At 41.0% G+C, this 24085-nt stretch overlaps 1 protein-coding gene across 5 annotated transcripts in view; it reads right to left on the bottom strand.

The window, feature by feature from the left end:
- The window catches only part of Znf148 (zinc finger protein 148), a 124458-nt gene that overhangs the window by 12508 nt on the left and 87865 nt on the right, over positions 1-24085 (bottom strand). For 4 of the 5 annotated variants that reach the window (XM_021209973.2, XM_029544720.1, XM_021209975.2 and 1 more), the window contains 2 exons: positions 23475-23598; positions 22272-22355 (listed from right to left, as the gene is read on the bottom strand). In XM_021209973.2, coding sequence (XP_021065632.1) covers positions 22272-22355; positions 23475-23598 — 208 coding nt within the window. Of the gene's footprint in view, positions 1-10403; positions 10454-22271; positions 22356-23474; positions 23599-24085 lie in introns of those variants that run through there. The other variant, XM_029544721.1, reaches the window with a different exon arrangement.

The raw sequence follows: 24085 nt of genomic DNA, 5'->3' as shown, positions 1-24085 counted from the left end.
AGCCAGGGCTATACAGAGAAACCCTGTCTCGAAAAAAACCAAAACAATCAAAAAAACCAAAACAAACAAAAAACAAAACAACAACAACAAAAAACCTCTTTGGCCTCCGCCTTTCTCTTGGGTTCAACTTCTCAACTCTAACCCTTCTTCAGTTTCAAAAGCTGCCATGTGCATTCTTCTACACACTACAACCCGTTATTATTATTAAGTTACTTCTTTATTACAATGAATGGAAAGAATTTAAATAGTCAAGAAAATGTATTAATAACTATAGTATAAGTAAACTTTAAAATAATGAACTCAATGAAAAACCCAGGGCAAACATATTTGTGACCTATACATGGCAGCACGAGCTGAGAACACCTGTACTTAGGAGGTAGCAGCAGGAAGATTAAGGGTTCAGGGGTACCTTTGACTACACAGTGAGTTCAGGATCAGCCTAAGCTATGAGATCCTGTTTACCGCCACCCCCACTCTGAAAAGAAAAATGCCACCTCTGACGAAGTTCACTTAGTCTTAGTAAAATATACTTGACACTCGAAATTTATACTCTACAACTTTAATGTTTAAAGTGAGTTTAATGTTTAAAGTCTTACTACATACATAACCCAGGCTGGCTCAATCTCATGGCAAGTCACTCGTCTTAGCTTCAAGTGCTGGCACTACAGGCATGAGGACCCACACATGGGGCAAACTATTTATTAAAAAATCTTAAGAGTAGACATTTTAAAATATATTAAATAAATAATTATGCTAAAAGTAAGATCATGTAGGATTAAGAGAAGCAACATAAAATAGTACTTGAGAGTATTGGTTCCACAGCCAAGAGCTAGGTTTAAAGCTGGTCTCGATATTTAGCCAGAAAACTACAGATGTTATATAAACCTCTAGAGTTGATATTTTCATCAGTAAAATGGAACCATTAGAGCATATCTCAGAACCAAACATTAAATGGGCAATTTATGAAAATTAGTGGTGATTTGAGAATGAAATCTGACACAATGCAGTAATTCAAGAATATGTTAGCTATTTACATAAAGTGAAGAGGCTGGTATTAAATTAATGTTATTACACCTACAAACTAATTATAGTTATAATTCAACAACTAGACCATACATACCAAATAAAAACTTTTTTTTCTTTCTTTCTTTTTTTTTTTTTTTTTTTTTTTTTTTGGAGACAGGGTTTCTCTGTGTAGCCCTGGCTGTCCTGGAACTCACTTTGTAGACCAGGCTGGCCTCTAACTCAGAAATCCGCCTGCCTCTGCCTCCTAAGTGCTGAGATTAAAGGTGTGTGGCACCACCCCCCGGCGATGAAAACATTCTTAAACTGAACTTGGGCAAAATTGAAATCAGAATTACTGAGCTCAACACATGAACTAGTAATTGCACTCCCAGGAATTTTTCTCCTAAATGTTGGGAGCACTAAGATTGATTTCTGGTCCATTCAGGAGGTTAGGAAAGAGCCATCATCAGGCTGGGAGCCGTGCACTAGTCAGGAAAATTACATTCTATAGGAAAGCATCCGAGACGAAGCATAACCTAGGAGGGGAAAATCAGCTCATTAAATAAAACCCGGACAGGAACATGGCAATTTCAGGTTCAACTCAACTGGCAAAAGAACTGTGGCCTAAAGATCCTTAATGAGGAAGTGACTGCAGCCAGGTGGCGTTGATCAACACCTTTAATGCCAGCACTTGGGAAGGGCGGCAGGATGGTCGCTTGTGAGTTTGAAGTCAGTCTGGTTGAATGAATTCCAGGCCTACAGAGGGAAAACCTGTCTCAGAAAGGAAAAGCAGGGCTGGAGAGCTGGCTCAGTGGCTAAGAGCACTGACTCAGGGGTCCTGAGTTCAATTCCCAGCAACCACATGGTGGCTCACAACCATCTGTAATGGGATCTGATACCCTCTTCTGGTATCTGAAGACAGCGACAGTGTACTCATATAAATAAAAATAAATCTGAAAAAGAAAGAAAGAAAGAAAGAAAGAAAGAAAGAAAGAAAGAAAGAAAGAAAGAAAGAAAGAAAGAAAGAAAGAAAGAAAGGTAAAAGAAATAGGAAGGAAAGAAAGTAACTTTAGTTTAACTTCAGTGGGAAGCAATTTTCAAAACCTATCTTTCTGAGATAGAATGCTTTTTCTTTGCCTAAAATGAAAAGTCGTAAGACTTAAAACTCTTAAAAACACTGTATATGTTTGCCTCATTCATTGATTTATTTTAAATTGTAGGCTAGTCCAGGCACGGTGAGAGACAGGACATTCAGGAGGCTGAGGCTAGAGAACTAAGTTCAAGGCAAACACAGGCTACAGAGAAAGATAGGGTCTACTCATGAACGAGTCCCTCTCACAAAGCTGTGAAAAGATCTACTTATGAGACTGTGTATGTAGTCCAGTCCCAGACTCCTGAGAATAAAGCATCTAACACAGGGACTGCTTCCTAGCTTCTGAGTGCTCATGTTTAGACTTCTCCTTTGTTTACCTGACACACTAGGAAACTAAATCCCTTAAGTAAGAGAAAAATCCCAGGAAAACCCTAACCGTAACTTCAAGTAGCTTCAAGTAGCTTAGAGTCGGTCAGGGCAGCGGCACTCGTCCTTCCTGACGCAGCTAAACTTCAGCACAGTTCCTCACGTTGTGGTGCCCCAACCGTAATATTATCTCGTTGCTACTTCATAACTGCCATTTTGCTTTTATGAATAGTAAATATCTGGTACGTGGCCCTTACAGGGGTCAACACTCTCAGGTTTGGAACCCCTTATCTAGAACGAGGTATGAAAAACTGGAACAGAGCAGCCTGCTGAGCAACATGAGCATGGCCATGTTGCTCAGCGCTCGCTCTCTCTCTCTCTCTCTCTCTCTCTCTCTCTCTCTCTCTCTCTCTCTCTCTCTCTCTCTAAATGTGACATTACTAGGAATTAGTAAAATGAGCAGGTTTCCTATTATTACTATGTGCAAAAAGAAATGATTTTGTAATCCCAAAACATAGAAACAGATTGTAAAACGCATAAGTAAATACTGTCCTGATTTATAGTATTTGAAACAAGCCTGTTTCTGAACGTTGCAGCCAGCACTGACAGTAAGTGCTCTAAAGTAACAGGCCAACAATGAAGACGGCACTCAGCACATACATGTCAGCTGACGCCCCACCCCCATTCCTAACAAGAAAAAATCCCCCTCGTCATACAACACTGTATATAGGCATCTCAGCCTTCTCGGTGAATTATTAATTATACTAAACATAATATATAAATATACACTAAATATAATCTCCTAATTAATTATAAGTATAGAGGGATAAAAACCAATCCTCAAAAGCAAACTTTATCACTAAGTGTATTTCCTAATCAGGTCCGTAATTAGGGGCCTTAGGATCTCTGATGACTCCCTGCCACCCAATGCCTTATTATTTTGCTCTAATAAAAAGACCTGCCAGCTCCTATTAACTGTACTGCACTGCATTTCACATACACTGTTTTTGTTTTTTTGTTGTTGTTTTTTTACACACACACCCCAAAAGTATTTATTTTAGAGTAGTAAAAGCATATGATAAACAGTAAGGCTGGAGAAGTGTTTGAGAGGCAGGGACGGGGGGGGGGGGGGGGATGACGGGGAGATGACAGGGAGATGACGGTTGATGGTAGCACAGCAAGAGAACTGTGGTTCATATCAATTTATTGTCAACTCCTACCAAAGAGGATTCCAACTGTTCCTCCCACAAGGAAAGGATAAACACATCAGAGAATGAATGTGCCCACTGCCCTGATCCCATATCTGTACACTGTATACAGGTACTGAAGCACCATTCTGTCCCCCATAAAAATATACATACTTAATGCATACCTATCACAAATAAAACTTAAATCAATACAACCTGGGGGGACTCTGCCAGAACAGAGCAGCCAAGATAAAAGATACTTTCGCACTGCCTAGATTCACTTAGTGTGCCTATCTCCAGCTGCACCCATTTACCCACAGATGAAACACTGAAGGAAGTCCACTGTGTACATTTAGCACATCTCTTTATTCTTCTTGTTGGCTTCATCATGTAGCTGCTGTAAATTGCGTTCTATTTAGTTAAGAGTTTGATGTGTTGAGTAAGAATGGAGAGAGTGGCTACCCTCGTCTCATTCCAGCGTTTAGAGAAAATGCTCAGCTTCCTCTCATTTACTACAATGTTGGCTACAGCCTACAACATACAGGGTCCACTATGTTGAAGTTCGTTTGGTGTCTTCCTAATTAAGGCACACACACTGCATTTGAGAAATAAGGTTTGAATGCTTTATATTGGCCATAGAGTATGAACACTGCTATTATACAGAATCCACATACTCTGATGCAGAATCAGCCATTCTTAAGCCATCTATCTCTTCTCTGTATCGGGCTGTCAAATAGCTAAAACAAAACAAAGCAAACAAACCTCCCCCCAAGCTCTACAGGTCCTATGGCCATGAAGTCATCTCGTTCCTACACATACACTGTTTGTTTGTTTGTTTTGTAAATCTTAAAACTACAGTGGAAAGACGGCTAAGTGGTAAAGGTGTTTGCTGCACAAGCCTGGTATTTAAGGGAGCCTGACTAACCCCCGGGACCCACATGTGAAAAGGTGGAAACTGGCTCTCTCAAGTCGATTTTTGACCTCCACACATGCAGTGTGTTAGCACCTTGTGGAAGCCAGTTCTCTCTTTCCACTTTGTAAGTCTCAGGGATCTAACCCAGGGAAGCAGGCTTGGCAACAAGCGCCCTTACCTTCTGAGCCATCTCCCGCCTGCATTTCCAGGTTTTTTAAACAAAGCTGTAATGTTTTCCTGTTCTTTAATGCTTGTGTTAAATCTACAGTCATATACAAATTTGCACCCTTGGTTACGGACTAGTACTGATAGTGTGCAGAGTCTTGGCTTATGACAGACTGTGTCTTTCTTGACAAATGATTATCACATACTTGAAAAGAATGTGGTACAGTAAGTTTCGGATGCACGAGCTCTAACCTGTCCCAAGCACAGTCCAGATCTGCACACATGAACTGTTATGGATGTGGCCTAGCACAGTTGTAGATGACACATTACATAGCTCAATGGCAATGGGCTGAGCAGACCAGGTCCCCGGGGTTATGGCTCCAGTTCTTTATCAGCTGATTTAAACAATAATCTGATGGACAACTTGCCTACACTTTTCCTTTCAGTGTTGGCTTGTTTCTACATACACATTTAAAAACATCCAGGCTTCTGATGTTACCAAACCTTGGTGACATGTTTCCCATCTTTTCTGTTTGCTGCTTGAAAACTCTTTTTTGGCTGGGTTTACTGTGGCCAAAGCAGTGTATGCTTTTCTAATGTTTTTGTGTTTCCTCTTGCTGATACTTACGTATCAAATATGTCTCTTGATCTTTGTCTTGGTATAGCCTGACTCTATTCTGGAGTATTTAAGCTATTTACATTAGGACTTTCTCAACTATTTTGGATTAAACATAATCATATACCACTTGTCTGCTGTTGGGTCATTTGGTTTGGGGTTAATTAGGTACAGGCTGAGCACCTCTAGCCCAGAATTTCGAAATCTGAAATGCTCCAAAATCCAAAACTTTCTGAGTGCCAAAGTGAGACAGGAAGCAGTTCCACATGCAACCTCTCGTGGTATGTATGCTATACCACAGTGCAGCCAGCTGTAGTAGGTCTTATCACATTACCCTTGAGGCGATGTGTATCACAGCAATGAAGTTCCTGTTATACTTGGATCCAACCCTAAGGTATCTTATGCAAAAGCCAGCATTACAAAATCTAAACCATTTCAATTTTAAACACTTTGGGTCTCATGCATTTAGAGTAAAAGACACTCAAACTGTATCTCTTAGCAATCTCTTTTCCTGTGTGTTTGATTATATGACTGTAACTTGCTTTACGATTCTCCTCCTCCTCTTCTTCCCATTTTGCTTTGGTCCATGTAGTTCTTGCTGTCCTATAACTTGCTCTGTAGACCAGCTGGCCTCGAACTCACACAGATCTGTCTTAGCCACATATTTGATGTCCCTGCCACTCTTCTGTCTTCCTCTGCCTCTCCATGTTTTTCTCTTCTCTTCATCACTGTGTGATGTATATGTAGAAGGTGTACACATGGAGGCCAATGGACAACTTGAAGGAGTTGTTTCTCTCTCCTCATTGTGTTAAGGCAGGGTCTTTCTTGTTTCTATTGCTGTGCTCCGTCTGTACTCCAGGCTAGCAAGCCCATGAGCTTCACACACATCTCCTATCTCTACCTCCTGTAGAAATGCTGGGATTATCGATGCACACCACCACATCTGGCTATTTCACAGTTCTAGAGGTAGAACTCCGGCCATTGGTGTTGCATGACTAGAACTTTTACTGATGAGCCATGCTGTTGGTCCCACTTCGTTGTTTTCATATGGGATAATGTTTATAGTTCTTAAGCTGTGGGACCACTGATAATCAATGATCCTGGTTACTGTTCATCTGAATACAGTTTTACTCTATCCACACTTTGGATGGATAGTTCCCTGGATACAGAATTCTATACTGATTTAAAAATGGATCTATAGAGATGCCATATAATATATAATATCTGATGACTTTATTATCTTTACTGAAAAAAAATTGAGCTAGGGCCTGGGATATAGTGTTTGCCAAGCACACAGAAGGCAGTGGATTTGATCCCCAATACAATATAAATGAAGTGTAGTGGTGTATATTTGTAATCTCAGAACAGGGGAGGTATGCAGCAAGACCAGAAATTCTGGGTTATTCTCAACCACAAAGAGAATTAAAGCCCATCTAAAACAAAAATGGATGTTCACAGCCATAGGTGAGAGCTGCTCTCAGCCCTGGTCACAGACCCTTCAGTTTGCAGCTACAAGAGTTAATGTAAAGACCCAGAAACTGGAGTCCTCACCCCTAAATAGGATGTCTATATCACCCCTCCAGAGTCGAGAGGACACAGGCATCAATGCTATGCTTTACCTTCCTGGAACCATATGGCTATTGTACCCATTTATTCACAGCATCAATGCTACCTGCTCCAGATTTGCACAAAACTGTACCTATTAAAGCACTCAGTCATGGATGGGGAGATCTCCATAAGGCCCCACCACTCTCTGAGGACTATAGGCCCATAGTGGTTAAATGTGGAATGAGTCCCCTCTCACTGGCAAGTTGCCCCTGCTTGAGTAAATGACGTCCAGCAGTGCTTATGCAGGCAGTCCCACTTAAAATGCAGTGGTCCCAGAGAGAGAAAGAAGAAAGAGATGAGAAGTGGAAGGTCAGTGGGAGGAGTAGTGGTGAAAGGCTGGTAACAGGAGAGGCAGTGCTCCAAGTCTGGAAGCATGAAATTACGAACAAGTACACTAACAAGAAAACTGAAACGCAGGGAGGAAGTTAGGTACTGTTCTCTTTAGTGTCTGGCTGTTACTATGAAGTTTCTTGGGGATGGAGATTGTAAAAGCACTTGCCACACAAATCCAACACCTCAGTTTGACACCCAAACCCATGGAGGAAGAAGGGACCTGACCTCCACGTGTATATGCTGGCACACACCTGTGCACACCTAACTTTAAAGCATTCAGTCTTTACAGGTTCAGCTATTTTGAGATGTAAATTCCCTACCCGCTCTTGCTGTGCTGCAGAGGGAGAAGAGCCTGGCACATGCTGGGCAAGCACTGTAACACCAAGCTGCACCCTCAGCCCTTGGTTTATGAGACTGGGTCTCACTGTGTATGCAGCCTTTCTGCCCATCTCCAGAGTGCTGGGGCTGCAGGCATACACCAACACCTGGAGCATGCCTGTATGATTCCCTCCCTGCTGTTTGGTGTTAAGAGGACTTTTGAGTTTAATTTAGTGTCTGTTCTAAATATTTAGAAGCATGGTCACTCTCTGCTAATGTTGTTAGTTCCAGTTCATTTTTAGAATTCTAATGACAAAGGTATTACCTTCGCTATAACCTGAATTCTAGTTCCATCGTGTGCAGATTCTCTCACTCATCTGGTGTAGAGCATTATAGACTAACTATTCCTGAGAGAAGTGAAGAAATGTTTATACTATATATCTGGGTGTTTTCCACGCAATTTTTCCTCTCAATGACTTCCAATCTACCAATCTTCTCTTTTATAGCCTCTATCACTTATTATATACTGTTCAATTCTAGAACTTTCAAGAGCACTTTTCATAGGATGCAATTATCTGATAACATTTATTTTTCATCTATTTTCTATACTACATTAGTGACAGTTTACATTTTAAAGTCTCCTTCTGATAACCCTACAAAGAACAGCTCCATTTCTGGGCTGTTATTTCCTCTTACCATTTGGCTGCTCTAGTCTCTGGCTGAGAAGCATGGGTCAGGTATGGGGCGCATGCCTGTCAGCCCAGCACATGAGGCAGAAGGATCGCAACTTCAATGTTATCCTCAAAAGTAAGACTGAGAAGGGTCTTAGAGATTTATGCCAGAGTACTTGGAAACAAGCTCAACAATATTAAAATAGTACACCTAAAACTTTATACAACTGCAGCTGACAGGAGGGGGTGCTCATGTTTTTTTTTTTTTTTTTTTAAACTGACTTTTGGATTAAACATGATTAGAAATGAACACAGGTCTTTAAGTGAAATTACAATGAAATTTCACATATAATGTGCTAACTGCATTTTAGTTTAAGTATAGCATGAATCTTTCTAAACAATCCCCCCCGCCCTAGGACAGGGTTTCTCTGTGTAGCTCTGGCTGTCCTGGAACTCACTCTGTGGACCATGCTGGTCTCGAACTCAGAAATCCAAAGTGCTAGGATTAAAGGCATGTGCCACCACTACCGGGTTACAATTTTAAGTATAAAATAGTCACATACTTAAAATATTTTCCAATGACAATATTCAATATGATTGTGGGTTTTTCCTTATTGATTGATTGATTGATTGATTGATTAGATGAAGTCATGCCCAGTATCTCTATCAGAAATACAATATTCTGGCAATGCAAACTCAACTTTACAGTAATTCTCCAGCCTACTAAATGCTGAGATTTCAGAAATATGCTACCATGCCTGGTCAATTTAATTTCTTTTTGGTACTTTAGTTGCATTAAAAAAAAACCAACCAAACAACAACAACAAAAAAACAGCCTTCTAGAAAAATATGTGCTATGTAAGCTTGTATGATATATATGTGTGATATATAAAATAATATGAGCTTTTGTTTGTTTTGCAGGGCAGATGCATTTGGACTTTATTTCATGCTTGTGCAAGGGAGCTAAAGGGTTGAAACAGTACAGTCAATGAAGAAGGGGACCCCCACCACTCCTGCCAGCCTCCACTGCATACTGTACCCTGCCTGGTTTACAGGGTCAGGATTCCAGCAAGGCTATGGCCTATCAACATGAAAGCCCAGGCCGGCAATTTTGCCATATCAAGACAAGGGCTGGCACTGCTTGGCTTTGGGCTGGCTGACTGACTGCTAGATGTCTTGGAATATTATGCCAAGTGCACAAGGGAATTCAATGCTAAGGCCATGACTGTGACATGAACTTCCCCAAGAAGCAGCAGGACCCTCTATTATCAGCCAGAGCAGCACCTTGCCTAGAGACTAGGTAGTGAGACCCAGCACTTTACAGACAGAGGCAGTACTGGTACTGGCCATTAGTGGCCACAAGTGAGCCAGTGGACAAGTTAGCTGCCATATTTTAGGGCTAGCACACTAGCTGGTGACCCTTCAAAGGCCTTAGTATACAATCATGGGTGGTGGGGATAGAAGCACTAAAACAGAGCCCATTTACCTAATTTGTTGATTTTTTGAAGTAAATAATAAAACTTGGACTCCAGGCCTTTTCTTACATGTTCCAATTTTAATAGGAAAAAAAAAATCTAAACCTAGTATCTGCCAAAGTTTTAGACTCACATTTTTACATATTTTAGAATATATTAATATAAATTCATTACCCTTTTATTTTTTATATTGCACCAAGAAATAGTTATATGGTTTAGGGCCAGCCTGGTCTACAGAGTGAATTCCAGGACAGCCAGGGCTATACAGAGAAACCGTGTCTCGAAAAATCAAAAAGAAAGAAAGGAATAGTTATATGGTAAATAATGTTAACTGTTACACGATTCAGGAAAAGATTGAAGTCTTTTCCATTGTTAAATGATCCTAATTCATGGGGGCCAGAAAGATGGCTTAGTGGGCAAAGGTGCTTACTGTCAAGCCTGACAACCTGAACCTCACCCTCATGGTGGAAGAATACAACTCATACAAGTCACCTTCTGACGTTCACATGAACAACAGCTGCACGCACCACTCTTGCCCTCTTACAAAAGAATGGTGCATTTTTAAAATTGCTAGTTAATATAGAAAAACCTAATCCACTGTGGATAGGGCTACACCTAGGTAGGTGGGCTCTGTAAGCAGGAAGCAGCTTACCTCCCTGGTCTCTGCTTCAGTTCCTGCTGCCAGGAGCTTCCCCTCGGTGACCTATAAGACAAATAAACCCTTCTCTCCTCAAGTTGCCTGTGGCCAAAGTGTTTAATCCCAGAAACAGAAATGCTTACTGCAACAGCTTGGACCTGGACAACAGGGGACTGCTGTGAAGGGAGGGCCTGACCATGTTTCACAGGATAGCTGTGGAAAAGCCAATGAGAGCGCAGAACCCTATGGGCTGCTCTGTGTGAGTAAAGAAGGCTCGAGAAGCAGACAAAGAAGGTGTGGCTTTGAAGATTTTAGAAGGGCAAAGGTTATCAGGCCATTTGCGTCAGATTTTGAATAAAAAACCTGGTTTCTTCCAGGCAGTGGTAGAGCATGCCTTTAACCCTAGCACTTTGGAGACAGAGGCAGGCATATCTTTGTTGAGTTCAAGGCCAGCCTGGTCTACAGAGTGAAACCCAGGACAGCAAAGGATACACAGAGAAACCCTGCCTTGAAAAACCAAAAAGGAGAAGAAAAAAAAAAAAAAAACCCAAAGAATCTTTTCTTTGGTTAATAGGGCCAAAGAATCAGAAGAGTAATCCAGTATCATCACCAACATGAAACCTGGTCTTCCCTGGGACAGTGGATGCTGGCTAGGAGGAGCTGAACAGTCAGCTGGGATTACTAAGAGGCCAGTCTGGTCTACAAAGTGAGTTCCAGGACAGCCAGGACTACATAGAGAAACCTTCTCGAAAAAAATCAAAAGTAATTTAGAGAAGAGGTAGAATGACTGAATTCTGGGTCCTTGTAGAGAAAAGGGAATCTTAAAATCCAGGTACTAACAGTGTGAGCAAGCATGGCAAGTCTTACAGCAAGGAAATAGAATCACAGACACCGGGGTTTAGGTGTAAGGAGGGACACCATGTAAGGAGGGACCATGCCTGAAATCGAATAAATGAGAGAGAGCTCAGCTGTAAAGGCATACACCTTTAATACTCCAACGTTTATATGACAGAAGCAGGTGGATCTCTTTGAGTTTAAAGCCAGCCCAGTCTACATAGTTTCAGGCCAGCTTGAAGTATATAGTGAGACAGTGTCTCAATAAAATATATGAATGAATGAATGACAGGAATGTCAACAAAACAGAGGCCTAAGAGCTGAGAGAGTAAGGGGAGAACTAAGATAGCATATCTTTCCTATAAAATAGATTAGTAAATATATTAGACTTAGTGTTCCAAGAAGTAATCAAAGATGCTGTATGATACACATATAGAAAGATAAACTTCTACAGTTTTTATTAATAAAGTTCAAACCATAATATGAAAAGACTGGGATTCTCTTTATATGATGGGAAATAAAATAATAAAAAAAAAACTCAATAAAAAGTTAGCGCTAAAGAGTGCTTCCTTAAAGGCTATTTTAAATGACAATGCTAATAGTCAGTGCAGTTTTTAGCTGGGTAGTGGTAGCAGTAGCATATGATTTTAATCCCAGCACTTGGCAGGCAGAAGCAGGCAGATCTTTGAAATTGAGGTCTACACAGAGAAACCATATATGAGAAAGTAACTTGGAATACCCAAGGTACAATTCACAAAACACATGAAACTTAAGAAGAAGGAAGACCAAAGTGTGGGTATTTCAATCCTTAAGGAAGGGGGAACAAAATACCCATGGAAGGAGTTATAGAGACAAAGTGTGGAGCAGAGACTGAAGGAATGACCAACAATCTAGAGACTGCCCCACCTGGGGATCCATCCCATATACAACCACCAAACCCAGACACTATTGTGGATGCCGACAAGAGCTTGCTGATATACCTGTCTCCTGAGAGGCTCTGCCAGGGCTTCACAAATACAGAGGTGGATACTTACAGCCATCCACTGGACAGAGCACAGGGTCCCCAATGAAGGAGCTAGAGAAACCCATGGAGATGAAGGGGTTTGCAGCCCCATAGGAGGAACAACAATATAAACGAATCATTACCCCCAGAGCTCCCAGGGACTAAACCACCAACCAAAGAAAACACATGGTGGAACTCACAGCTCTAGCTACATATGCAGCAGAGGATGGCCTAGTCAGTCATCAATGTGAGGAGGGGCCCTTGGTCCTGTGAAGGTTCTATGCCCCAGTGTAGGGGAGTACCAGGGCCAGGAAGTGGGAGTGGGTGGATTGGTGAGGAGGGGGGCTTGGAGGGGGAACCAGGAAAGGGGATAGTATTTAAAGTGTAAATGAAGAAAATATCTAATAAAAAATTAAAATTAATAAAAACAAACAACAAAAAAACACTAATGTGATTTTTATGTTTTCCATCTTTATGGAAATTTATCACAAAGTATTGGTATCAACCCATGAAAACATGATCTATAAACTGAAAGGGATTTGTAAAATTGTAGTAAATTCCTGTTCTCTGGACTTTTAATACTTTTACATTATATACAACTAATTGCCAATAAAAGATTGGGTGAAGTTAACCATTTAAGTGTATTCAGAAACACAGACATTTCCTTTGGATCACTGTCCAGAAGCTAACATAACTTGAGCTGGAATCCAGTCCCACAAGGGCCCAAGCCAGACTGTCCTCTCTTCAGATGCTGCTGTAAGTCCTCCCATCTGTCCTTCTGACCAGTTGTAAGCTGAGGGTTCCCATGACCCCTACTTCAGTCTTAGGATTCACAGAGCTCAGGAAAGCCCTTTACTTGTATTTACCACTTTGCTGTAAAGGATATGGATGGACAGCCAAATACGAAAGTGAGTCTTCTCCCATATATCAGTGTGGCAGCAGTTAAAGCTATACTTTGGGACTCAACAGCTGCCACTGAAATAAATTCGCTACAAAAGTAGTTTCTTGGTACATTCACTAAGTTGAATGTATTAAGAAACATTTTTAATTTTGTGTGTGTGTGTGTGTGTGTGTGTGTTTTGGGGGGGGGGGGTTTCGAGACAGGGTTTCTCTGTGTAGCCCTGACTGTCCTGGAACTCACTTTGTAGACCAGGCTGGCCTCAAACTCAGAAATCTGCCTGCCTCTGCCTCCCAAGTGCTGGGATTAAAGGCATGCGCCACCACGCCCGGCTAGAAACATTTTTAATTTTAAGCAAAAGCTAATTTCCAAAACCATCCTGCAATGTGCATTAATAACAACTGAGTGTCGTTTACTTTATCCAGAAACACATTTCCCCTTGACTCCATGCTCAGAAACTCCCAATCAGGGTCAGAGATTGGGCTTGCTGTGAAGGTGTTTGCTGTCAATGGCTGAGGTCTTCAGTTCCAGACCTAGAATCTGCATGGCAGAAGAAAAAGACCCACTCCTAAGGCTTCTCCACCAAGCCACCATAGTAGGCATGCACATGTACACACGTGCATGGAAACCTCCCACTAAAACTTCATCACTTCTAAAACATCAACGTTCTACACAGCAGCAAAAGTCAGGCTCCCAGGCAGTGATGGCCAAGTCTAACTAGAGCAAATAGACCCCACTGCTGACATCCCACTCCAATGACGCATAGTGTTTCCAAGTACTTCACAAGGCAGCACTCACAGACAACAGTGAAAAGCCTCACTTTAAATGGCTTTATTGCCCAAACACTTTTTTCTGCTCTGTGTAGATATTTCTTCCACCATTAGTTACAACAAAAATTGATGGGCTCACTTCAGGTTAGAGCAAAATATTTCCACATTTTTTGAAAATAGTCTTAAAAGAAAACTGAATGTCTCAATGATATTTAACTCAATATGGCATCGGTTCATATGAACTATGTGACTAGATTTACAAATATTCTTGCCTATGTTCCAGACAGATCATTCTTCGGTCACTATAAATTTGGCACTGACTTGAAATACCACCAGCAATACTGATAGAGTGTAAAAGTTGGTCTCTGCCTCTAGGTTCTGATAAGCAGCTCCTAAAATCCTTGTATTTTCCTGAGGGGCTGGATTTACTCAATGTTTTTCGTGCCAATATTAGGTTTTTGACCCTGATTCCTGACAGTGCCTGAAATCCCTGTCCCCTCCTCAGTGATGGTAATGCTAAGTGTCCTCTGTCCTGCAGCATACAGAGCCTCTTTTGTTTTATTGATTGACTTTTGGTGGGACCCTAGACAGGCTCAAGGTGATGCTATTCACAAGAACATCAAGCCTTGATTAGCCTTCAATTCTCATCATACTCTCCCCAGTCTCAAGGGTTTTGAAACCTCCTTAAAGCCCCTGCATGCATAACACTCAGGGGCCTCCGGTGGTCAACACATCCATGTTCCAGGAAGTGGGGGACCCTTCCAGACTCACTTAGTATCTGGCTGTCCATCCATATCCTTTACAGCAAAGTAGTAAATACAAGTAAAGGGCTTTCCTGAGCTCTGTGAATCCTAAGACTGAAGTAGGGGTCACGGGAACCCTCAGCTTACAACTGGTCAGGACAGATGGGAGGACTTACAGCAGCATCTGAAGAGAGGACAGTCTTGCTCGGGTCCTTGTGGGACTGGATTCCAGCTCAAGTACTGCCAGAGCTATATCCAACAAATGTGCCCTGGGAGTTAGAGAACGGGTTGTTGGAGTACAGGGGTGGGGAACCCCTTGTATTTGTAGTGCTAGGTATTGACCCTAGGATTTTTCTCTGAAAATTTTTTTTTAAAGGTTTGTTCATTTGTTTGTCTATTTAGAGACATGGTTTCTTTGTATAGCCTTTGCGGTCCTGAAACTCAAAGATCTGCCTGCCTCTGCCTCCTGAGTGGTGGGATTAAAGGTGTGTGCCATCTCGGCCTGACATCTTTTGCTTTTTTCATTGTTAGTACTGGGGACCAAGGTCAGGCCTTGATGTTTGGTAACCCTCAATGCTAGATTTTATTTAAAAATCAGTTTCAAAAAAGTAAGCTTGCTATTACTAGATGGGTGGAAGTTTCAAAATTACTGTCCTTGTAACATTTAAGTTTCAATTCCTTTGGATTAAACTGTTATTAAAATTCACATATCTTTGTTCTTCCTTTGAAATGTCTTTCATATCCACCCATTTCATTCACCTATGAACAAAAAGACTTTAAGTCAAAGGGGAAATGAAAGTTAAACTTTCTATACAAAGGCAAAATAAATTATAAGACATCTTCAGAAACTCAAATGTGGGCTGAAATGATGACATTAAAGTATTTTTAGAAAAGAAGAAAAACTTGGTAGAGATAATTGATAAAGATCGTCAGGCTCCAGAACAGTTGAGGATACCCTCATAAGAACCTATATTTACTCAATGACTCTCAAGTTCTCTTCTTTACTATGATTATGCCCAAATGAGACTTTTTTTCTTGGTAAAAACTCAAAATACATGAATTTTAAGGCTAAATGTTATTTAAAAGCCAAATGAAAACCTTCTCTGACAACAGAAGTCATTGTCGGCCGATCTAAACACCTGTCTGCAAGCCCATGGTAAGACATGGGTGCCAGTAGCCCACTTAAGCCAGGCTCTGGCACAGTAATCTAGCAACTTTAGTAAAGAGTCTGAGAAATCACCAAGTGTTTGAGCTCAGAGAAAGAGAAGGGCTCATAGTGTCTGACAATGAAGTTTCTGAAGTTGTCCAAACAACTTGAAAATAAAATGTTTTAAAACTGTTGTCAGAAGTAACTATTAAAAACAAGCACCATTTGTTAAATCTGAGGAACTCTTTCTAAAAATGGTTATATTAACTAACCCATGGTTTCTAAGCTCTGCCTCATTTTCAAACTGAAATACTACTAAAGCCGCTGTTGAGGCTGAGGCAATATTGTCTTATTGTTTTTGAAGAAATATTTTTGCATGTCTAAAGATAAATATGGTTAATATGTTGGCAATATCTGAATAAACTGTAAAAAAAAATGTTGAATAGTAAAGTCTCATATTAGTTACAAATAACAAAATACTCCCAAGAGCTCCACAATTTCTATTGTTGCTCTAGACACATCAGCTCAATGCTTTCTACCACTCAGAGAAGAAACACTTGCTAACTTGACACATCATGATTAACCACCCTTCTACCCCTGTCCTGCACAGTCCTTCACAGTGGGAATGATCGTTTTCATCCTCCGCATCTTGCCTGCCTCTGTCCACTCCATCTATAACTGGGTACAATCTGCTCCACAGACCTCATTTGAGGCAAACACACCCAATTACCCACAGGCTATAGGCCAGATGCAGGACTGCCAGTGTTCTTGAATGAACAAAATAGAAGCCTCTATTGTTAGAAGCAAAAGTTGCCAATTCAAATTTTCCTTTGAGCTTGACGTCATTAGCAGCTGGTTAACAGCATGAACTCAGAAGAACTAGTTCATGTTATTAACCAGCTGCATATTTTAGAGCAAATTATTAAGATTATTTCAAAACTTGTCTCCTTATAAAGGTAAGATGAGATATGTCCCCAACACAGTAATTAGGGAACAATTACTAATCAATTTCCTATACTTCATAAAACCAGGTATGCTAGTTTCCAAGACCAGTATTCACCAGCCTGGTCTACATGAGCCCCTTGTGTGGAGCAGGGTGCAGCTCAGTGCTGGTTTGTGTGGGGGTAGGTTGCTAGGCACTGTTAGAAGAATGTGTACCGTGCAGGCAGGTGAGGGTTTTAGCCTGGAGGAATATGTGAGTAGCCCAAGCTAAGTGATGGCCCAGGTTCCAAAGCTACTCCCTTTGCTTGCCTGTCTTATGGAATTCTCCCGAGCACTGGTGAGTTTGTTGCTGTTGTGTTTGTTTTGAGACAGGGTACCACATCTCCAGCGACTTACCACAGTTGTTAAATGTGTCATGGACAAGAGTTCGCAAAGAGCATGTTCCCAATGTGACTTTAATAGTTCTGTTTGTTTCACTTTGTGAAACAGGACATTCCCAGAGTATGGCCTTGAACTCACTGTGTAGTTAAGGGTAGCTTTGACTCCTGCTTCTGACTCCGCCTCCTAAGGGTTGGGATTAGGGGCATGGCATCATATCCACGTACTGTGTTCATAAAGAAAGCATATATGCAAGAACCCCATTCTGTAGTTTATGTTTCATTCATTCATTCATTCCTTTCTTCATTTGTTTGTTTGTTTACTACAGAGCACATCCATCACAGTGGACAACCTATGGGAATCCGTTTCCCTCCAACCATGTAGGTAGGCCCCAGAGACAGAACTCAAGTTGTGAGGCTTGGCAGTAAGTACCTCAACCCACCCAAGCCCCCTCAGATACAATTTCAGGGGATAAGAAACCTAGTCAATATAGGTAAGTCCCAATAATTTGGCTTGCATTTTTAAATTGTAATTTGGAAGGGGTTGTTTATATTAACTCTCTTTAAACAGAAATGGCTTCATGCAATTTTTACTGAAATAAACTGCTGCCACAGTTTGCTAAAACTGTGCATCAGAAGTATCAAAAGAAGTGTTTTGTACCTAACAAAGAAATTCAGAAACATATTATAAATTGTTAGTTAAGATTCTTATTCCTCAGTGCCTCCTTCTGCATGGTGGGAAGATTGCCACGGTCGCAGAGAAGACCACAACTGCTCAAACACTTATCCATCCCATCCTACACACTCTTTACAAATGCAAAGGGAAAGGTACCTTACATAAAAGCCCCTGCTCAAAAGTAACCCTGCACACAACAGGACGGTCTCATGGAAGAACACGCCCAAACAACAGTTCTGGATCACTGTCTTCACCCGAAGCCTGGGAGCCTCACCTCTCGCTCGCCCACCCCCCCCATCCAAATATATGCAAAGTAAGGGGCCCGTGATTTTCCTAAAAAGGTGTACTTCTCTCAGATTACCTACAACAGCAGTCCCAAGGATGCTCACATCATGACAGCACTCAGGGCATTGGTCTAAAAGAACTAAAATTTCTGGGTTAGTTTCTAGATGGTCAAGTATTTTACCCCAAAATAATACTGAACAGACAAGCCCAACATCAGGAATACGCCTAAGTGATGACCAAGGCAGGTTAAAATGTCTGAAATATAAAGACTTAATCTAGTTATCTTCTTAGCTTTTAAGAGTCCCAGGAAATACTGCATTGTTTGTCAAATCAACCAAGCCAGTAATGAGATTTATTCATGGTAAAAATGGAGCCGAGAATGAGCTGGGCAGTGAGGGAATAGGAGTGGACACTAATGAGCTCTACCAGGATATAAAAGATTGTAAGGAAGATGGAGCTTTTAAAAACTGCTGGATCATCTCACTACACACTCTCACACTAGCTGACCGTGGGGAATGCACAGATAAGTGTATGTCATAGTTTCTGACAACTTGACATAAATCCAAACATAACTTGTAAGAAAGAATCTCTCTTGAGGAACTGCATCCATTGGCATTTTCTTGTTTGCTAAGTGATACTGGAGAGTCTAGCCCACTATAGACTGTGCCATCCTTGGGCAGTCAGGTGTGTGCAACACAGGAAAGGTAGCTAAACAAGCCAGAGAAAGCAAGCCTGTAAGTATCACTCACTCCTTGGTGGTTTCTGCATCAGTTCCTGATTCCAGGTTCCTGTCTTGAGATACTGCTCTGACTTTCCTCAATGATGCCTATAACCCATAAAGTTAAACAAACTTCTTCCTCCCCAAGTTGCTTTTGATAGTGGTGTTTATCACAGGCAACAGAGAGCAAAGTAGAACATCAGTGCAGAAAGAATTTTTTAACATGTATTCCAAAACAGGTAATTTGATTTCAAGATACACAAAATACTTTCCTGTCTTTAAAAATCAACCTAAGAGGGGAATCTAATACTAATAAGAAAAATTAATTTCCCTTTTATTAGTTCCTGATTGGAAATGTGCTGGGGGAAGGGCAAAGGGCAGGCAATGGAATCAAGGGGACTCTTTCCGGAGTGATGGCTCCTAAGTAAACAGATTACTCAAACGCACATAAAAAGCCAGATGCCGCAGCACACACCTGTAACCCCTGTCCTCCTGTATGGAGATGGACGGTGGAAATAGTAGCCTGGAGTATAAACACAATGGCAGAAACAGAAGCCTGCTTTAAACCAAGGTGAAAGGTGAGAAGCAACTGTGTAAAGTTGTTCTCTAACCTCTAGGTACGCACTGTGGCACACGTGCACACATGCACACATGTACACACCCCTCTCCCACGTGCATACACAAGAGACAGGGGGAGGTAAAGGAGAGGGGAGGGGAGGGGGAGGGGAGGGAAAGAGGGAGGGAGACACTGGCTCTGAGAGTGTCTTTGCCTTGTTATGTCTCCTCTGGAGTCAGTATGTCTTCTAGGCCATTTTCTGTTAAGGTGAGAACTCTGGCCTCTGCTTTCTATTCATTGCAGAAGTTACTAACACACAGAGAGCTAAGCCATAACTGACTGGCTTAGTGACAGGAAGAAAAATTCAAAGAGCCAAAAGTTATATAGCTATTTCCTGTCTCATTTTGCTCAGTGACTATATCTTTGTCTCTAGAATGAGAGAGCCTTGAACTGGAGTCTGGGCAACTTCATTTACTACACTGTACAAGTTAAAGAAATTCTCATCTTCTCTCTGTTGCCTAATATATCCTCAGGACAGTAATACCTCCTGCCTTTCAAAACTAATGTGAAGACTAAACAACAGTACCTGGTATTTCTTTAGTAAATTCTCAATAAACTACTCATCACACTTCACTTAAACCCAATCAGAAAGTGTGACTTTGCTTTAATAGTCAACGAAACATTTGAGAATCACCTGGGAGTCTCAGTGAGGCATTGTCTAGACCAGGTTGGACTGTGAGCAGGTCTATGGGTGATTTTCTTAGTTACATTCATAGCTGTGATAAGACACAGCCTAGAAGCCAGGCGTGGTGGCACACGCCTTTAATCCCAGCACTTGGGAGGCAGGGGCAGATGGATTTCTGAGTTTGAGGCCAGCCTGGTCTACAAAGTAAGTTCCAGGACAGCCAGGGCTACACAGAGAAACCCTGTCTCAAAAAACAAAACAAAAAATAAGTGACTGGGATAATGCTGGAAACAGCTACCCTCTTTAAAAAAAAAGACAGAGCCTAGAAGTGGGAAGCTCGTGCTTTGAGCCTGGAGGAGAGTGCACTGAACCAGCATGCATGCGTGCATGCATGAGCCTTGACTTGCCTGTGACAGACTGCAGCCTGGAACTGAGAACTAGAACATATGCGTGTCCCCTGTGTTGTTTTGTCAGGAATGAAACCAGGATAGAACTATTACAAGACTGTGGCCAGGGTATTCAGAGTTCACCACAGTGCAATGTCAGAGTGACAAAAGGACAAGCATTATGTCTCACTTTCTCAGATCACGCTCACCCAACCAGTCACACACAGACTTGCTACTTTGCCTCATGCCACTTTGCAGAGGCTTTCTCTGGGTAATTCTCAAGAAATCTACAACACGTAATTACATGATGTTTATTGATAAGTCTCTTATCTCCAAAATAAAATAAAAACAGAAGACCCTTCCATACAGTCCCTGTGTACTCCTAGTAACTGAAAAATATTGAAGGATCAACCACTAAGTTTTTGTTAAATGAATAAATCATCAAAATCTAATAAACACATGAAAATATTTAACTCTTTTCACCTTGTATCTGACATTTTTATTATTGCACTGAAATATCAATTTAACTATTAAGTCACATAAAAGTCACATGATTTTTTCTTCCACCATATATACTAAAGTGATAAATGTTTACCTAATGATATACAAAGAGTATGTTAAAGAGCAGGCCAGCCAGCCGGGCATAGCGGCTCGTGCCGATGGTAGCAGCACTCAGGAGGCTGAGGCATAGAGACAGAGTTCCAGGCCATCTTAGCAAGAGTAAGACCTGTCTCAAAATAAAACCAAACATGACACAGGGAAGCTTTTGATTACAAAGGGCTGCTTCTATTTATTAGTGTGTCCAAGGATCCCATTCCACAGACCCTGCACATACCATAAGACCACATCTAAATAACTCTGGGACAGGTACTTAACTGAGTAGTAATACAGAGACTACAAACTTGCCTTGTCCACCCTTTCCATGTCCACAACAGTTTATGGGTTTTTTGTTTTGTTTTGTTTTGTTTTTTGTTTTTTTTGTTTTTCGGTTTTTCAAGACAGGGTTTCTCTGTGTATCCCTGGCTGTCCTGGAACTCACTTTGTAGACCAGGCTGGCCCCGAACTCAGAAATTCGCCTGCCTCTGCCTCCTGAGTGCTGGGATTAAAGGCGTGCACCACCACCACCCGGCTACAGTTTATGGTTTTGAATAGCATAACAAGGCCCTAATAACTCACAGGGCTGGCATTTTCACAGTTAGCATTCATCACCATTCTCAATTCCAACGAAATCTAAAACCCAAGCTACACACACACACACACACACACACACACACACACACACACACCCCTCCTAAACACTGTAAATTAATTTCAAAGAAACATCTTCTTATAATGCTTAGAAATATCAAAGGAGAAAAGTCAAGTCTATTAAATCAAAGTCACTTAGAAAATTTGAGATACTTGTTTTAAATGAGACTAAAAAAATTAACATATAGATCACTTTAGTGAGCTTCCAAAATACTTGCTTGTAAATCCTTAACACTGGATGGAGACACAGGCAGTAGTCTTTCTTGATACAGTATGCCATATAACTAACAAAGGGACATGAAGGATGCTATTGCTCTAGTTGTCTAAACAAGTCAATACTCCATAAGCTAATAAGTGTGAATGATAATTTTACTTAGCTTAAACAGCTATTTCAGGAAAGTTTCCTTCTTTGTTACTCAAAATATGTAATTTAAATTATTATGGAACTATTTCAAAATAATTTATTGTAATTCATTAAAACCTAGGTTTAACTACAATTAAGAGACTGATGGTCTTAAGCAGTGTACCTTTTTAGACTCCCTCCCTCCCTCCCTCCCTCCCTCCCTCCCTCCATCTGTGGTGATGACAATGAGCTTAGGCAGGACACAGCACTCACCGGTATGGATCTTCTCGTGTCTCTGAAGCAGGTACTTCTGTATGAAACGCATGTCACATTGACTACATTGAAACGGTTTTTCGCCTTAAAATAATTTGACATCCATGCATTAGTTAATGAATAAGACAGCACTTTTAAGTCATTACTTCTGAGGATATATGTCTTAGAAGTCTAAATTTGGGAAAATTCTAAAACATCACATGATTTAAAAAAAAAAAAAAAAAACAGTTTTCATTAACAGTTATACTTTCCCTCAAAAATTTCCCTCAGGATTTAAAGTTTCACATTTTCACAATCACACAAAAAATGAAATCTCATTTATATCCTTTTAATAAGAAAGAAAACAAAACTTAAAGATATAGGAGCTAAGGAAGCACTGACCAGAAGTCCTGGCGCTCCCTATCTGAAGGTATGCGCATCATGCTCTCAGTGGCTAACCACACCTCTCTGCCCTTTCACCCCTGTCCTGGAAGCACTCTGTCTCTGCTGGAGCCCGCATTCAATCCCCAGTGCTGTGCTCTGCCCAGAAGTCTTGCTTCCATGCTGCACTGCTCCGTGGTACCTTTCTCCTTCCTCCCCCACACCTTACAAGGGCAGTCTCAAGTCTGAAGTGCTCCTCACCCGCTGGGCTTGAGGCTTACAGGAGTCCTCACCTCTGTTCCACAGACTACAGCCACTGTCTCTCTACCCTGAGGTCTCCTCGAATCCTTTCTCTGGCTATCACTGCATTGTCTACTTCAACACATCTCCTTCATTTATATTTCTAGCTTGCTGTTCTAAAGGTGTGTGATCAGCCTTTAGCTCTATTTTCAACAATTTCACCATTTTTAACTTCTATTTTTGTTAGCTATCATTTCTAATATCTGATTTCCAAACACTGCCTGTACTGTTCATACACCTAGATGTCCATACACAGAAAAATGAATGCAACAGGCTCTTAGTACATCCGTAAGCATTTTCTCTAGTTGAAAACGAGAACTTTAAGGCAAGTGAATACCCAACTAACACTATTAAATGTATATATCTGCATTAATTAATTGTCCTCCTATTTAAACTCTTTCTCGTTTTCCTCCTGATGGTCTGGTTACAGATTTTGACTGACAATGCCAAGTAAGCTATGGTCTTAAGATTGGATGACATTTATACAAAGATGGAAATAACAACGATAATTTTAATAGCCACAAGCCCATTTTAATTCAATACCTGTATGAATGAAGACATGTCTCTGTAAGTGATAGTTCGTTCTAAAGGCAGCATTGCAGTGCTCACAAACGTGAGATTTAGGGGTTTTCAAACCAAGTGATCCATCCTCATTTATTGTAAGGATCTAGTTAAAAAAAATAAAGGCAAAAAAACAAAGTTTTTAAAATGTAAATACTACATTTTAAAAGGACAACATAGGAATGATCACTAGAGGTTGTAAAAAATTTTTTTTCAGAAATAATCTGGAAAAGGCTATTAGGACAGTGGTATCGTTAAAGCAGGAAAGTACAATAGTAGTGAAAACCTTGGAAGCACTCCTCCAGCTCGCGTGTAATGGAGTCCCTACTACCAGAGTCCCTATGTGTTCCCATAAAGGGCTGCTAGAAGAAGCACAGTTTTATCTTTGATTTCAAATTCTCATAAATGCAGGAAGAAAAGTCCGGTACCAATCAATCAATAAGAACTGCTAAAGCGGGGCTGGTGAGATGGCTCAGTGGGTAAGAGCACCCGACTGTTCTTCCGAAGGTCCTGAGTTCAAATCCCAGCAACCACATGGTGGCTCATAACCATCCGTAACGAGATCTGATGCCCTCTTCTGGAGTGTCTGAAGA

This window comes from Mus pahari, chromosome 12 (genome assembly GCF_900095145.1).
Source record: "Mus pahari chromosome 12, PAHARI_EIJ_v1.1, whole genome shotgun sequence".
Taxonomy (NCBI): domain Eukaryota; kingdom Metazoa; phylum Chordata; class Mammalia; order Rodentia; family Muridae; genus Mus; species Mus pahari.
This window is presented reverse-complemented; position numbering and strand designations above follow the sequence as displayed.